This window comes from Petromyzon marinus, chromosome 64 (assembly GCF_048934315.1).
Source record: "Petromyzon marinus isolate PM22_M1 ecotype Great Lakes invasive population chromosome 64, UKy_Petmar_22M1.pri1.0, whole genome shotgun sequence".
In the NCBI taxonomy this organism is placed as follows: domain Eukaryota; kingdom Metazoa; phylum Chordata; class Hyperoartia; order Petromyzontiformes; family Petromyzontidae; genus Petromyzon; species Petromyzon marinus.
Window position 1 is genome coordinate 9,555,913 of NC_133730.1, and position 18,183 is coordinate 9,574,095.

The 18,183-nt window shown below is 48.9% G+C and overlaps 1 protein-coding gene across 1 annotated transcript; it reads left to right on the top strand.

Annotated features, from left to right (window-relative positions):
• Positions 1-4,357: 4,357 nt before the first annotated feature.
• LOC142906370 (uncharacterized) lies at positions 4,358-18,170 on the top strand. The gene is made up of 3 exons (XM_076054028.1): positions 4,358-4,363; positions 5,136-6,997; positions 17,928-18,170. The coding sequence occupies exons 1-2, from the start codon at positions 4,358-4,360 to the stop codon at positions 6,084-6,086; spliced, it is 957 nt and encodes a 318-aa protein (XP_075910143.1). The 3' UTR covers positions 6,087-6,997; positions 17,928-18,170.
• Positions 18,171-18,183: the final 13 nt, after the last annotated feature.

Consider the following 18,183-nt stretch of genomic DNA (forward strand, 5'->3'; position numbering starts at 1 on the left):
CACGCAGGCGTGGTGACGTCGGCAAGATATATACAACAATGACGTCATCGTGTCAGCCGTGGTGAGGTCGGGCCGGATATATACAGCAATGACGTTACCCTCACACACAGGGCCGTGGTGACGTCAAAAACAATTAATACAATAGTGACGTCATCGTGCACAGCAAGTTTCATTTAGATTTGAAGCTTTCGTGACTGCAAGAATTCATACTCTTTGGTTTTATTCGGTAAAGTCACGTAGGTAAAAAAAATTAAATAAAAGGAACAGAACTGTCGGGACGACAGCACTTCAATATTTTATTTTAATTTGTTTTTTTACCTACGTGACTTTACCGAATAAAACCAAAGAGTAAGTTTAATTTATTTTCAAGTTTTTGTTTGAGCCATGCGGCTCTTAAGTCGGGTGCAAACCGCAACAGGCAAAATGTGAACAGAGAAACGTCGCGGATAAAACCCAGCAAGACGACAAATCTCACAACAACAAAAAAACTCATTGAATTGTTGGACGGGCAAGGATGGATCATGACATTCGTACATTACTGTGAACGATTCAATGTTGACCGTGGGCCAAGTTAATTTACTTAACGTGAAAACTGACGATGTTAATTTGACCCTCAAACCTCCAGCTGCCACTTGCCTCTCAGCGCGTGAATTGCACGACAGGCCACCAAACTTGCACACATCAGCTTCCGATTGACATATCGCGCATTCCACCGACGAGCAACTGGAAAAAAAAAGTTGAGTTCGCTGTCATTCAGGACTCCGTCGTTGTTCTGGTTCCGATTATTCTGGCAATTCGTGTCGGGGCCTTGACGCAGGCTGGCTTGCAGTAGGGTGGAGCGGTGGGATGGCTTAGCACTGCACGCAGGTCTCAATCTACGTGTACTGGTTCATGATAGGCAGGATGGCCTCCGTGGTGCTGTGGTCCACCACGTCAGACTTGTTACCAACCAGTAATAAAAATTACAGCGCTAAAAATTACAGCACTAAAAATCACAGTAATAAAAATTACAGCACTAAAATTTACAGTACTAAAAATTACAGTACTAAAAATTACAGTAATACAAATTACAGAACTGAAAATGACAGTAATTTTGCTGGAATTTTGCTGGAGCAGCCACCTCATGACGGAGGCTTGTGATGCCTTCGAAACGTCGTGATGTAATTGAGTTGTTAAATGGTTTCTTATTTATTTAATTTATTTATTTACATACGTGACTTTACCGAAAGAACCAAACAGTATAAACAAAGACTCACACAACAACAACACAAATATAAAGCACGAAACGTACGTTAAATTTTGATTTAAAGCTTTCGTGACTGCAGTAATTCATATTCTTAGCTCGTTCGGTAAAGTCACGTTGAAGGGAAACAATAAAATAATAAAATATATATAAAACAATAAACATTCTCACGACGTTTCGACCATAACACGTTTGTGTCATGGTCAACGTGACTTTACCGAAAGAGCTAAATAGAAACGTACGTTGTCCGTGACCAGGTAAAGTCCACTTCCTCCACGTGCTGAGTTTTCCAGAATCGACCCGGCCACACGATGACAGCCCGGCAAAGTCGCTCGACGTCGTCGTCATCGTCAATGTGTACATGTTTATAGCAGCATACAAAGAATCTCGAGACTCTAAACGCGCGGTGATGTTGTTGATTCCCTAACGGAGGACCCGGAGAAGAAAAATCCAAGCGAGCACGGGGAGAGAGAGACGCAGACTCCGAATCTACAGCAGCAGCAGGCATCATCAGGGTTGGGATGGAACCCACGACCTCCTGTACACCAGGCGAGGTAGTTAACATCTCCTAGCCACCGTGATGGAGATGATGATGAGAGAGAGAGAGAGAGACGCAGACTCCGAATCTACAGCAGCAGCAGGCATCATCAGGGTTGGGATGGAACCCACGACCTCCTGTACACCAGGCGAGGTAGTTAACATCTCCTAGCCACCGTGATGATGATGATGAGAGAGAGACGCAGACTCCGAATCTACAGCAGCAGCAGCAGGCATCGTCAGGGTTGGGATGGAACCCACGACCTCCTGCATACCAGGCGAGGTAGTTAACATCTCCCAGCCACCGTGATGCCCAATTGTTCACATGACAAGCCTGACTCATTAGCTGTGCGGAGGTGGAGGTGGAGGGTCACGACACAGTTTCTCTAAATGCAGCAGCAGATCATCGATTATCCAGCGGTCCCGGGCCGATCCGACTGTAACCAGTCCGGCGATCGGTAGCACCATGCGCGTGACAAAAAAAAATCAGAGGTAGCTTCGCTGGATGTCGGTGTCAAATATATTACACTGCATTATACACTAAATGCAAACAGCTTAAGCAATGAAAGTACTGGACGTGGCATGCATTGTTTCACGACTGATAACGACAGGAGTGGAGAACAGAAAATAAACACGGGTGCGATCCGCGCTAGGTGGCGTGAATATGCATGGTGCTTCAAAAAAATGTGAACACTTCGGAGAATTTGCAACAATAACCACGAGAAATGTTCCTCCTCCGGCCTCTGGAGACCACCTGGAGAAGATTCCAGGCGTGTGCTGACAATGACGGCGAACAAGTGGAGATTCTTTGACTTTCTGAAGCTATTAATATTACATTGATGATCATGCTACAATGTATTATTAAACGATAAAATTCTCACGACGTTTCGACTGCAACACAAGCAGTCGAAACGTCGTGAGAATTTTATTGTTTTATATATGTTTTATTATTTTATTGTTTCCCTTCAACGTGACTTTACCGAAACAACTAAGAATATGAATCACTGCAGTCGCGAAAGCTTTAAATCAAAATTCAAGATGAAAACCTTTCGTTCATATCCGCATCTCCAGTTTTTTTCAACCTTCCTACTCGCAGCTCTGCTCACTTCCAAAGCCCCGGCATATTCTGTCGCAATGTCCCAGCTTGTGGAGCACTCCACTCTCCATGCCCAACACCCCCACCAACTCTTCAGATCTCCTACCTGGCTCCTTCACCCCCCCCGCCCCCCCGTGGAAAACGTTTTGTTGGTTTGGCCATGTTTGTTTTGTTGTAGTACGGAGTTAGACTGATGGCCTTAGTCTAAGTTGTCTTGTGGTTGTTGTTGTTGTTTGACTTGAATCCCACTGGGATGTTTTGCACACAGCGTTGGTGGTGTACGGTGCTTTATTTTTTCAGGAATATTTTGCTGTGTTTTTTGTCTTGGATTTTCTGTTTGCACAGTCACACAAAGTCACTTTAAGATGTTTTCCTTGTTCGTGTTTTAGTTTTTTTGTTTGTTGTGGTTGCACCCGATTCAAGAGCCGAATGGCTCACAGGGCTATACCAAAATAAATCAAACTGAAACTGAAAACTGAAAATCAACTGTCTCTTAACTATATAGCCCCTATATAATACTGGTAGGAACGAAGTTGTAAACTGAGTGTACCAGCCTGCAATAGATTAATGTGTCCGTCCGTCCGTCCCCTTTCAATACTTTAACGAAGTTAAATCTCGTGCTGTTGGGTGTAAAATCAGCAATAGACAGCGCAGAGACTTGATATGTCTTATAAAATTGCGCAAAATTCCAATGTTCCTACCAGCCCACCCTGCAGGGACCTGTTTGATTCTTTCAGTAAAGTCACGTTGAAGGGAAACAATAAAATAATACAAATATTAAACAATACAATTCTCACGACGTTTCGACTGCAACACAAGCAGTCATCACCGAAAGAACCAAGAATATGTGTTCATCTTGATTTTGAAGCTTTCGTGACTGCAAGGAATCCACACACTTTGGTTATTTCGGTAAAGTGACGTAGGTAGAAAAATAAAATTAAATCACGACGTTTCAGGCGCAACACAAGCGTCCGTCATCAGGTGGGAATAGCTTGGGTTGCGCCCGAAACGTCGTGATTCATCTTATATTATACCTACGTGACTTTACCGAAAGAACGAAAGAGTACAGTTAGGGTTTTACCTGGTTAATAACATCCTTCCAATGATTGCTCAATTTGTATCCATCTTCTCGGGTTGAAGTTACGGCTGTGTTTATGTATCTGGATGGCTTCATGAACAAACCTTTGACAGTAGCCCGGCGGTTTGCAGAGCACCTTGGTCTCGGAATAAAAAAAACAATATCGTGAGAGCCCACAGCGGTTATAGCAGTGGTCAGCCACGGCGGAGGAATTAGTTCTGCCGTGTTTCAGATCTGACTTGTGCTCGCCAACACGGTCCGAGTCACGCATCGTCACAATTGTTCGACCCCACCCCCTCCCCCCCTAGGTGCGTGACGTCATTTATGGACGGCCCCTTAACCCCCGATCGTGCTTGTTAATAAAGAAATGCCTCCAACTCTTAGTGTCTCCGACTTAGTCACTATGCCAGTAACGAATTGGCACGTTCTGTTCACGTGACAAACCTTACTAATTGGCTGTGTCGGGTGGTGGCGGGTTTAACGACACATATATATTTACACGCTCTAACCCGACAAACCTTATTGATTGAAGGCAGTTACTTTTTTTACAGCGGGATATGTATTTTTTCTGTCTGTTGACAATTTTATAGAGAAAACATTTTAAAACACGAAAACAACAACAACAAACTTCAAAACGTGTCATGCAAGAATGTGCAAAAAAATATTATTTTAAATATTAACGTGACTACCCGGAGTGTTTGAACATCTGTAGGTGGTGGTGATGACATTGGAGCCTCCATCTAGCAGTGGATAGACCCTAGCTCGTGGTGGTGGTGGTGGTGATGTTGGGGCCTCCATCCAGCGGTGTATATAGACCCTGGCTCGTGGTGGTGGTGATAATGTGGAGGCCTCCATCCAGCGGTGGATAGACCCTGGCTCGTGGTGGTGATGTGGAGGCCTCCATCCAGCGGTGGATAGACCCTGGCTCGTGGTGGTGGTGATAATGTGGAGGCCTCCATCCAGCGGTGGATAGACCCTGGCTCGTGGTGGTGATGTGGAGGCCTCCATCCAGCGGTGGATAGACCCTGGCTCGTGGTGGTGATAATGTGGAGGCCTCCATCCAGCGGTGGATAGACCCTGGCTCGTGGTGGTGGTGGTGGTGATGTTGGGGCTTCCATCCAGCGGTGGATAGACCCTGGCTCGTGGTGGTGATGCGGAGGCCTCCATCCAGCGGTGGATAGACCCTGGCTCGTGATGGTGATGCTGGGATCGCGTGTCCCAAGCCTCCTCTCCATGGAGACTCCACAGCAGGGACCGAGACTCCCACCACTGGGGGCTCCGAGACTCTCAACCTCCTCCTCATCCTCCTCATCCTCCTCACTCATTCCACTGTCCCATCCCTCCTCCGCTTTCCACTCGCCTCTCTCCCTCCATCTCTCCCTGTCTCTCTCCCCTACTCTCCCTGTCTCTCTCCCCTACTCTCCCTGTCTCTCTCCCTTACTCTCCCCCACACTCCCTGTCTCTCTCCCTTACTCTCCCCTACTCTCCCTGTCTCTCTCCCTTACTCACCCCTACTCTCCCTGTCTATCTCCCCTACTCACCCCTACTCTCCCTGTCTCTCTCCCCTACTCTCCCCTACTCTCCCTGTCTCTCTCCCCTACTCTCCCTGTCTCTCACCCCTACTCTCCCTGTATCTCACCCCTACTCTCCCTGTCTCTCTCCCCTACTCTCCCTGTATCTCACCCCTACTCTCCCTGTCTCTCTCCCTTACTCACCCCTACTCTCCCTGTCTATCTCCCCTACTCACCCCTACTCTCCCTGTCTCTCTCCCCTACTCTCCCCTACTCTCCCTGTCTCTCTCCCCTACTCTCCCTGTCTCTCACCCCTACTCTCCCTGTATCTCACCCCTACTCTCCCTGTCTCTCTCCCCTACTCTCCCTGTATCTCACCCCTACTCTCCCTGTCTCTCTCCCCTACTCTCCCCAACTCTCCCTGTCCCTCTCCCCTACTCTCCCTGTCTCCCTCCCCTACTCTCCCCAACTCTCCCTGTATCTCTCCCCTACTCTCCCTGTATCTCACCCCTACTCACCCTGTCTCTCTCCCCTACTCTCCCTGTCTCCCTCCCCTACTCTCCCCAACTCTCCCTGTATCTCACCCCTACTCTCCCTGACTCTCTCCCCTACTCTCCCTGACTCTCTCCCCTACTCTCCCTGTATCTCTCCCCTACTCTCCCTGTATCTCTCCCCAACTCTCCCTGTATCTCACCCCTACTCTGCCTGTCTCGCTCCCCTACTCTCCCTGTCTCTCACCCCTACTCTCCCTGATTCTCATCCCTACTCTCCCTGTATCTCTCCCCAACTCTCCCTGTATCTCACCCCTACTCTGTCTGTCTCTCTCCCCTACTCTCCCCTACTCTCCTTGTCTCTCTCCCCTACTTCCCCTGTCTCTTACCCCTACTCTCCCTGTATCTCACCCCTACTCTCCCTGTCTCTCACCCCTACTCTCCCCTACTCTGCCTGTCCCTCTCCCCTACTCTCCCTGACTCTCACCCCTACTCACCCCTACTCTCCCTGTATCTCACCCCTACTCACCCCTACTCTCCCTGTATCTCACCCCTACTCTCCCCTACTCTCCCTGTATCTCACCCCTACTCTCCCTGTCTCTCTCCCCTACTCTCCTCAACTCTCCCTGTATCTCACCCCTACTCTCCCTGTCTCTCTCCCCTACTCTCCCTGTCTCTCACCCCTACTCTCCTTGACTCTCTCCTCTACTCTCCCTGTCTCTCACCCCTACTCTCCCTGTATCTAATCCCTACTCTCCCCAACTCTCCCCTACTCTCCCACAGGCGTGGCTCTGCGATCTCTCTCTCTCTCACTCTCTCGCTACAATCCCTCTCTCTCTCTGCCGTCCCATCTCTCCACCGAGACTCCTCCAACTCTCTCGGCATCATCCACTCGCTTGCACTCTCTCCACATTCTCTCTCTCTGTCTCAATCTAAGCTGTCTCGCTCTCTACTCTCCGCGTCCTCTCCGCCGCTGCCTCGACTCCAACCGGTCACGTCGCTTGCTTCTGCTGCTCCTGCTGCTGCTGTACCTTACCCGTGGTGAGTTCCACGGAATCTCAGACGGGAGTATCTCTCTTGATCTCTCTCTTGATATCTTGATATCTCTCTTGATCTCTCTCTCTCTTGATCTCTCTCTTGATCTCTCTCTTGATCTCTCGATCTCTCTCTTGATCTCTCTGTTGATCTATCTCTTGATCTCGCTCTTGATCTCTCGATCTCTCTGTCTCGATCGCTCTGTCTCGATCTCTCTCTTGATCTCTCTCTTGATCTCGATCTCTCTGTCTCAATCTCTCTCTTGATCTCTCGATCTCTCTCTTGATGTCTCTCTTGATCTCTCTCTTGATCTCTCGATATATCTCTTGATCTCTCTCTTGATCTCTTGATCTCTCTCTTGATCTCTTGATCTCTCTCTTGATCTCTCTGTCTCGATCTCTCTCTTGATCTCTCGATCTCTCTCTTGATTTCTCTCTTGATCTCTGGATCTATCTCTTGATTTCTCTCTTGATCTCTTGATCTCTCTCTTGATCTCTCTGTCTCGATCTCTCTGTCTCGATTTCTCTCTTGATCTCTCTCTTGATCTCTCGATCTCTCTCTCTGTCTCGATCTCTCTCTTGAGCTCTCTCTTGATCTCTCTGTCTCGATCTCTCTCTTGATCTCTCTCTTGATCTCTCTCTCTTGATCTCTCGATCTCTCTCTTAATCTCTCTTTTGATCTCTCTGTCTCGATCTCTCTCTTGTTCTCTCGATCTCTCTCTTGATCTCTCTCTTGATCTCTCGATCTCTCTCTTGATCTCTCTCTTGATCTCTCTCTTGATCTCTCTCGCGATCTCTCTCTTGATCTCTCTGTCTCGTTCTCTCTGTCTCGATCGCTCTGTCTCGATCTCTCTCTCTTGATCTCTCGATCTCTCTCTTGATCTCTCTCTTGATTTCTATGTCTCGATCTCTCTCTCGATCTCTCGATCGCTCTCTTGATCTCTCTCTTGATCTCTCAAATCTCTCTCGATCTCTCTCTCTCGTTTGATGTTAACCATCGCTGCGTGCGATGCATTTATCCCTCGTTACTGGTAGAATTCACGTGACTGACGCTCAAGTCTAAACTATTTGTTTGATATGACCAGGTAAGGTCCACTGAGCTGTGGATCTCTTTTTCAGAAGCGACCTGGCCACCACAAGATGATAGCTCATCGAAGTGGCTCAGCATCACCGTCATCATCACGTGGAAATGTATAGCAGCCACGGTGATGTTGATTCTAAGTGTGGAGGGGGGAAACCGGAGGGCCTAGAGAATAATCCACGCGACCACGGGGAGAGACACGCATACTCCAAATATACAGGAGCAGGCGACAGGGTCGGGATTGAACCCACGACCTCCTGCATACCAGGCGAGGTAGTAAACATCTCCTAGCCACCGTGATATTGATGATGAGAGAGACACGCAAACTCCAAATATACAGCAGCAGGCGTCAGGGTCGGGATTGAACCCACGACCTCTGCATACTAAGCGAGGTAGTCAACATCTCCTAGCCACCGTGATAATGATGAGAGACACACAGACTCCAAATATACAGGAGCAGGCGTCAGGGTCGGGATTGAACCCACGACCTCCTGCACACCAGGCGAGGTAGTCAACATCTCCTAGCCACCGTGATGATGAGAGAGAGAGAAACGCAAACTCCAAATATACAGCAGCAGGCGTCAGGGTCGGGATTGAACCCATGACCTCCTGCATACCAGGCAAGGTAGTCAACATCTCCTAGCCACCGTGATGATGAGAGAGACACGCAGACTCCAAATATAGAGGAGCAGGCGTCAGGGTTGGGATTGGACCCACGACCTCTGCATACCAGGCGAGGTAATTAACATCTCTTAGCCACCGTGATGATGAGAGAGACTCGCAAACTCCAAATACACAGCAGGTTTCAGGGTTGGGATTGAACCCACGACATCTGCATTCCAGGCGAGGTAATTAACATCTCTTAGCCACCGTGGTACAGCCTAGGAGGAGGGGAGCGGTGGTGCAGTGGTTAGCGCGCTGTGCTACAAACCCTACCACCCGAGTTCAATTCCCGCTCACGGCCAACATCGGTAACGATTATCTGAACCGGTCCTGGGCCTCCCCTTAACCATACATCGGTACCTGGTGCGTTGTGTAAGCGTCAACATTGGGGAGACAAAGGCGGCCAGGCGTGGTGCTAGCCACCCACCCACTCGCGTGCGGTCCTAGGCTTCACATGTGCTACTCGCTAACGGCATTTGCCCCAACAGTCTGTTAAGGCTATACGGACGATCTTGGTCTTTGTAATCTCCTGCTCCCACGCTTTCCGTGCCACAGGGCGGTGCACTGCTCACTGTGAGATGTCCTAATGGAGGTGCTGCCACCTCTCCGTCTGTGTTCGTTTGACTCTGCGTGTCTGAATTCTGTTTAACACGTAGTAGGGGGCTTTCGCGACCAATATCATCAATAAGACAGTTTTTTTTTGGGTTAGATCGAGTAAATATATAAATGTGTTGTTAAACCCGCCACCACCCGACACAGCCAACTAGTGAGGGTTGTCACGTGAACAGAACGTGGCCAATTCGTCACTAGTGCAGCACAGCGGTGTGTTGGAGAGCCAAGCCACAACATTTACAATCTGAGTACGACGTTTCGCCAGTAGTTACAACCAGCTTCATCAGGCGACAGCCAGATTTGTGGAGAAATCCTCCTGTTTAGTTCTTTAAATAGAGGCGTAGATGTGATGACGTCACTTCTGAGCCCTTCACGTGCGAATGGCGGGGGGGAGGGATTAAAGAATGCAAATGAATGACAATGGGTCACCATTACTGGTTGGGTTATTCATCTGTCAATCAACGTACATTATGCATGCACATTGTTCCTGTACCTCCTGTCGTTTGTGTGCACGACAATAGCAGTACTTCTGATTGTCTGCTCACAGTAATCCCCATCGACGTGCGGTGTCGAAGGTCTCTTCCTCCTCAGCGAGGCTTGTGCGTGTGCGTGTGTGTGCGGGTGCCGTGCGGCGTCACATACTCAGCCGGAGACGAGTTAGTCGCAGGGGGCGCCGTTCTTCCTTCATTACGTTCTACGCCACCAACTCGGGCCCCCTCTCCCTCTCTCTCTGTCACGACCACGCTGCCGCACGACCCGGCCCAGACGCGACCCTGTCCGCGTTGCGCCGACGGCGTCGAACCGGGACAGCCAACCGCTGTCCGGCCCCGCGATGATCTGGCGAAGGCGGCGGCGATGAGGGCGGCGATGACAGCGACGACGACACGAGATCACTCCCAGAACCGGCAGCCCGGAGCTCTCGCTCTCCGCTGCTTTTGTTCCCCTCGGCGCGGCTTGGCTCCGCCCTAGCCGCGCCTCCTCCCTTCTCGAACCCTCCAGAGGGTTCCAGGGGCTTGCCCACGAGGTCTACCGTGACCCTTGCCCCAGTTCCTCCGCCCTGCCGGCACACACACACCGCGTGTATGCTCAGCGGCGTGTGCGCCAAGTGCCCACCTGCAGTTGCAGCTGCTGTACAGCAGTCGGCGCTGTGTCACTACAGACGTATGGTGACCTGTATAGACATACAATATTACTTTAATCTTGATTTGGTATGGTGACCTGTATAGACATACAGTATTACTTTAATCTTGATTTGGTATGGTGACCTGTATAGACATACAGTATTACTTTAATCTTGATTTGGTATGGTGACCTGTATAGACATACAGTATTACTTTAATCTTGATTTGGTATGGTGACCTGTATAGACATACAGTATTACTTTAATCTTGATTTGGTATGGTGACCTGTATAGACATACAGTATTACTTTAATCTTGATTTGGTATGGTGACCTGTATAGACATACAGTATTACTTTAATCTTGATTTGGTATGGTGACCTGTATAGACATACAGTATTACTTTAATCTTGATTTGGTATGGTGACCTGTATAGACATACAGTATTACTTTAATCTTGATTTGGTATGGTGACCTGTATAGACATACAGTATTACTTTAATCTTGATTTGAAGCTTTCGTGACTGCAGGAATTCATACTCTTTGGTTCTTTCGGTAAAGTCACGTCGTAGGTAGGAAAATAAATAATAGATCACGACATTTCGACCGCAACAACAAGCAATCGTCTTCAGGTGAGAGAGAGAGAGAAGCCGTTGTGACTAGGCATTACATAGATCGGAGAGGGGAGAGGGGAGGCCGTAACGGGCGAGAGGCTGGGGGTGAAATTCAAAGAGGGCTTTAGGTGAGAGAGAGAAAAAAGGAAGCACTAAGCCTGTAGTTACCCGGTCGGCTACAATTATTTTTACTTCTCTCAATTTCGATAGATTTTCGAATTAGTCTTGGCCAGTAGTAGCTAGTTTTGCACAGAACTTTCAACATTATCTAAATCAACTGAGTGTCCTTGTTGGCACGCGTGTTCTGAAACTGCCGACAGTTGTATTTGGGAATATATTTAATATTTCTTTAGTGTTTTTTGGCCCGTGCTGATCATTCGTCCTGTCTGACCAACATAGCATTTTCCACAAGGGCAATTAATCCAATGCACACCTTCTGTTTGATAGCTTCGCTAATACACCTTTTGTACCAGATATTAGTTTCTGTATTTTATGTACCGAGTCAAATCTGACTCAGATGTTTTGTTTTTCCAAAAATCTGCCTAGTTTATCAGTTACTCGAGCAATGTACGGTGTTTTAATCGTTTTAATTACTTGGTCAGCTTCAACGCCCGTGCTATTTGCTTTGGTTTTGGCATTCAGTGTCCTGTTGATTTGTGCATCCATTGTAATCGTTCACTTCTCAGACTATCACCATCTGACACTTTCTTAGCCCAATGTATGAGCGTCTTGATGAGAGAGGACTTCTGTGCAGGGTGATGGTGTGACTCTGCATTCAGATAGGCTTCAGTGTACGTATTCTTTTGATAAACGCTGTCTGTGTCATTTTAACTTTTTGGCCGCACCCGAGCAGAATATTCAGAAATGGGAGAGTTCTGTCAACTTCTACTTCCATGGCGAACTTGATGGATGGGTTTTGCGAGTTGAGATGATTTAGATGATCGTTAAGTGCATATTTGCCGTGTGGCCAGACCACCCATGTGTCATCCACATGTCTAAACCAAGCAAAGGGTTTTAGTGTGCTTGAAGCTAATGGTTTTGCTTCAAAATCTTCTACGTACAAATTCTCAATCACAGGAGACAAAGGAGAGCACATTGCTGCTCCTTTCTTTTGTTTACAGACAACTACTGGTTACGAATTGGCATGCTCTGTTTTACGTGACAAACCTCACTCATTGGCTGTTGGGTGGTGGTGGGTTTAATGACACATTGATATTTACGCGATCTAACCCAACAAACTTCTGTTATGGATGTCTGAATTCTGTTTGCACGTTCATCAAAATGTCACTATAGACTGATATTGCCCATATTCTCGCATTACCCATAGACTAACATTGCCCATAGACTAACATTACCCATAGACTTACATTACCCATAGACTAACATTACCCATAGACAACATTACCCATAGACTAACATTACCCATAGACTTACATTACCCATAGACTAACATTACCCATAGACAACATTACCCATAGACTACATTACCCATAGACTTACATTACCCATAGACTAACATTACCCATAGACTTACATTATCCATAGACAACATTACCCATACACTAACATTACCCATAGACAACATTACCCATAGACTAGCATTACCCATAGACTTACATTACCCATAGACTTACATTACCCATACACTAACATTACCCATAGACAACATTACCCATACACTAACATTACCCATAGACAACATTACCCATAGACTAGCATTACCCATAGACTTACATTACCCATAGACTAACATTACCCATAGACAACATTACCCATAGACTAACATTACCCATAGACAACATTACCCATAGACTAACACTGCCCATAGACTAACATTACCCATAGACTAACATTACCCATAGACTTACATTGTCCATATGCTTATATTGCCCATAGACTAACTTTGCCCATAGACTAACATTACCCATAGACTAACATTGCCCGTGAACGTGCATGGCACATAGACTTACATTGTCCATAGACTTACATTGTCCATAGACTAACATTGCCCATAGACTAACATTGTCCATAGACTCACTTTGCCCATAGACTAAGATTGCCCGTGGACGTACATCGGATATAGGCTATTATTACCCATATAACTTACATTGCACCTAGACTTGCATTGCCCATAGACTAACATTACCCGTAGAACTGACATTGACCATAGACTAACGTTACCCATAGACTAACGTTACCCATAGACTGACATTGACCATAGACTAACATTGACCATCGACTAACATTGCACCTAGAACTGACATTGACCATAGACTAGCATTGCACCTAGAACTGACATTGATCATAGACTAACATTGACCATGGACTAACATTGACCATAGACTAACATTGACCATAGACTAACATTGCACCTCGAACTGACATTGACCATAGACTAACATTGACCATAGACTAACATTGACCATAGACTAACATTGACCATAGACTTGCATTGACCATAGACTAACATTGACCATAGACTTACATTGACCATAGACTAACATTGCACCTAGAACTGACATTGACCATAGACTAACAGTGCACCTCGAACTGACATTGACCATAGACTAACATTGATCATAGACTAACATTGCACCTAGAACTAACATTGACCATAGACTAACATTGCACCTCGAACTGACATTGACCATAGACTTACATTGACCATAGACTAACATTGCCCAGTCCCTCTCCTGACTGGGACCAAACGCGCCACGGTGGCTATGAGATGTTAACTACCTCGCGTGGTGTACAGGAGATGGTGGGTTCAATCTCAACCCTGACGATGCCTGCTGCTGCTGCTGTATATTTGGAGTGTTGTGTTGTCTCTCCTCTCTCTCCCCGAGGTCGCGTGGATTTTTCTCCGGATCCTCCGGTTTTTAAATAGAAATACACGTGCGTTTAGAGTATATGGCGGCTGACATAAATGTCCACGTGATGATGATGATAAGCCACTTCTCATTGAGCTACCATTTGTGGCCAGGCCGCTTCTGAAAAAGAGCTGTATAGCTCAATGGGCCTTACCCGGTAAAACATAAACATAGTTAATTAGTTCTAGTATAGTTAGTCAACCCCAACCTGGTCAACGTGAAACTCACGTTGGACAACACGCAGAGATAGAGAGAGAGCGATTCTCTCACCCGTCATCCTCCAGCTTTAGCGCGGGTCGGCTACGTACGGTGCGAAAGAAGTCCTATATAAAAACGTCCATACGACAATACCTCCTTATTATGAAATATAATAATAATGAACCCTTCATTGGCAGAAGCTACGCTGCGGTGTTGTTGAGATGCTGCTGATGATGATGATGCTGCTGCCGAGTTAACAGTGACGGTGCACAAACTAAGCAATGTTTTATTTGACCAGCTAAGGCCCAGTGAGCTATGCAGCGATTTTCCAGACGCGGCCTGGCTGCCACCTTCTATAGCCCAAAGAGCTGTATGGCTCAGTGGGCCTTACCCGGTAAAACATGAACATAGTTAATTAGTTCTAGTATAGTTAGTCAACCCCAACCTGGTCAACGTGAAACTCACGTTGTGCAACACGCAGAGATAGAGAGAGAGAGTGCTCCGTTTACCAAGGCCGCACCTCCCAGAGAAAGAGACCAACGGGGAGATTATTATTCACGTAAGTTTGGATTTGAGGTCGCGTTAATGGAAATTGTGTCGTAACACCCCACATCCACCCGACACAGCCAATTCGTGAGGCTTGTCACGTGAACAATTGGGCGCCACGGTGGCTGGGAGATGTTAACTACCTCGCCTGGTATACAGGAGGTCGTGGGTTCGATCCCGACCCTGACGCCTGCTGCTGCTGTGTATTTGGAGTCTGCGTGTCTCTCTCTCATCATCATCACAGTGGCTAGGAGATGTTAACTACCTCGCCTGGAGTACAGGAAGTCGTGGGTTCGATCCCGACCCTGACGCCTGCTGCTGTATATTTGGAGTCTGCGTGTCTCTCATCATCATCACAGTGGCTAGGAGATGTTAACTACCTTGCCTGGTATACAGGAGGTCGTGGGTTCGATCCCGACCCTGACGCCTGCTGCTGCTGTGTATTTGGAGTCTGCGTGTATCTCATCATCATCATCATCACAGTGGCTAGGAGATGTTAACTACCTCGCCTGGTGTACAGGAGGTCGTGGGTTAGATCCCAACCCTAACGCCTGCTGCTGTATTTTTGGAGTCTGCGTGTCTCTCTCTCAACATCATCACAGTGGCTAGGAGATGTTAACTACCTCGCCTGGTATACAGGAGGTCGTGGGTTCGATCCCGACCCTGACGATGCCTGCTGCTGTATATTTGGAGTCTGCGTGTCTCTCATCATCATCACGGTGGCTAGGATATGTTGACAACCTCGCCTGGTGTACAGGAAGTCGTGGGTTAGATCCCAACCCTGACGATGCCTGCTGCTGTATATTTGGAGTTTGCGTGTCTCTCTCTCATCATCATCACAGTTGCTGGGAGATGTTAACTGCCTCGCCTGGTATACAGGAAGTCGTGGGTTCGATCCCAACCCTGACGATGCCTGCTGCTGCTGTATATTTGAACTTTGCATGCTCTCCCCGTTGTCGTGTGGATTTTTCTCCGAGTCCCTCCAGTTTTTCCACTCCACATTTAGAATCACCATCACCGCACGTTCACAGTAATTTGACTGCTGCTATAATATTTCCACACGACGACGATGATGATGAGCCGCCAACCGCGTAGAGCTATCATAAGGCTCAGTGGGGCCTTAGCTGGTAAACATAAAACAGAGTTTTTCGTTGTTTTGTTTTCATTGTAAATGTGGATGCGGAACCAGTGGGCAACCCCTTACCGATTGTCTGTGTCGGGTGGAGGTGGGGAGCTTACGACACAGTGTTACATTCACGCGATTCTCTCACCCGACATCCTCCGGCTTAGCACGGGTCGGCTACGTACGGTGCGAAAGAAGTTCAATATAAAAACGTCCATACGACAATACCTTCTTATTATGAAATATAATAATAATGAACCCTTCATTGGCAGAAGCTACGCTGCGGTGTTGTTGAGATGCTGCTGATGATGATGCTGATGATGCTGCTGCTGCCGAGTTAACAGTGACGGTGCACAAACTGAGCAATGTTTTATTTGACCAGCTAAGGCCCAGTGAGCTATGCAGCGATTTTCCAGACGCGGCCTGTCTGCCACCTTCTATAGCCCAATGAAGCGACTCATCACCATGACGTGTCCATTTATAGCAGCCAAATACTCTTAGCACGCATGATGGTGATTCTCAACGTGGAGCGGGAAACCGGAGGACAAGGAACAAAAAGAGAGACGCAGACTCTAAATATACAGCAGGGGTCAGGGTCGGGATCGAACCCACGACCTCCTGCACACTGGGCGAGGTAGTCAACATCTCATAGCCACCGTGATGATGATGCTGATGAGAGAGAGACGCAGACTCCAAATATACAGCAGCAGGGGTCAGGGTCGGGATCGAACCCACGACCTCCTGCACACCAAGCGAGGTAGTCAACATCTCCTAGCCACCGCGGTGTCCACGCACAGCCAACAACAACAACGAACCAACGCGTCCCGCGTCAACAGCGACACCACCACTCTGTGCCAGAGAGGCTAAGAGCGTAGCCAGCATCGTACCCTAAGCGTCTGGCAGCTCCAGCCAGACCGACGTGCCGTGAAGGAGGGTAATTGCTCGCAACGTCAGCCCGTCGTATATATTTATTTATTTTGTTTAAGGCCACAGCGTGGGTTCTGACGAGTGTAGGAGCGAGAGCGGCTTCAGGGTGAGAGGTTTCGTGAATAAAGGCATTGGCAGAGGTGCCCCACCCCCCTATATAGCCTTCAACAGCTGTTGGGGCAAGTGCAGTGAGCGAGTCACACCTATGGAGGCCGGCACTGTGGCACGCGAGCGGCGATGGGTGGCCAACAACGACGCCCGGCCGCCTTTGTCTCCCTCGTGGCGATGTTCACACATTGCGCCGGGGCAACTCATTTGAGGCTGAGTCGACCTAGGAGCAGCAGACCCGGGACCGGTTCAGAGATGTTCGTCACCGGTGTTTGGTGGCGGTGGTGGTGGCCGTGAGCTGAGATCGAACTCAAAGCCGCGTGGCCTCTGGGGGGTCCCCCCCCCCCCCCAGAGGCCACGCGTCGTGACCCCCACCCCCACCACCCCCCGCGGGCCTCCCAAGTGGAGACGGAGCCACAACACCGCGCGTGGTGTCCATGGCACCACGAGCCACGCGGGACACCAGACGAAGCCAATTCACAACACTGCAGAACCCCACCCCCCTCAACCCCTCCTCCACCACCCCCCTCCACCCCTCCTCCACCATCCCCCTCAACGCCTTCCCCTCCTCCACCCGCCCCCTGCACCCCCCTTCTCTTCCCCCCTCCTCCTCCCCCCCTCCTCCATCACCCCCCTCCACCCCTCCCCCTCCACCCCACCCCCTCCTCCACAACCCCCTCCGCCCCTCCCCCTCCCCCACCACCCCCCTCCACCCCACCCCCTCCTCCACCACCCCCTGCACCCCCCCCTCCGCCACCACCCCCCCCCCCTCCACGAGGGACCGATGTCTTTGTGTTCCGGCCTTAATAGGAGCTCGCTAACAGCACTTTACCCAACAGCCTGTTAAGGCTACACAGTGTTATTGTGTGCGTGGCTCAGTCCTTGTCAAACGAAAACCAAACGTCCAACCAACTTTTGGGTGGTATCTCCCTGACCCCCCCTCTCTCTCTCTCACTCTGTGGCTTCCCACGCGTGGCCCGGCATCTCGCCACGGTCCTGGCAAAGCCCCGGTTAGATCCCCCCCCCCCCACCACCACCACGGCTAACATCGGTGTCTGTACCGGGCGACTGCGCAGGGTTTGCCGACGAGCCATCCGAGAGCCAGAAACCACGATGGCCTCGCGGAGACCTCACGACCACCACAACAATCACCACGACCACCACGACCAGCACCAGCACCACCACCACCAACCGGTGGCCAAGCACATCGTGGTATTCCGCAACGGCGACTCGCACTACCCCGGCCGTCGGTTCATCGTGAATGCCAAGAAGACGGGCAGTTACGACAACTTCCTGGGGGAGCTCACGGACGGCCTGCAGGCACGCAATCTC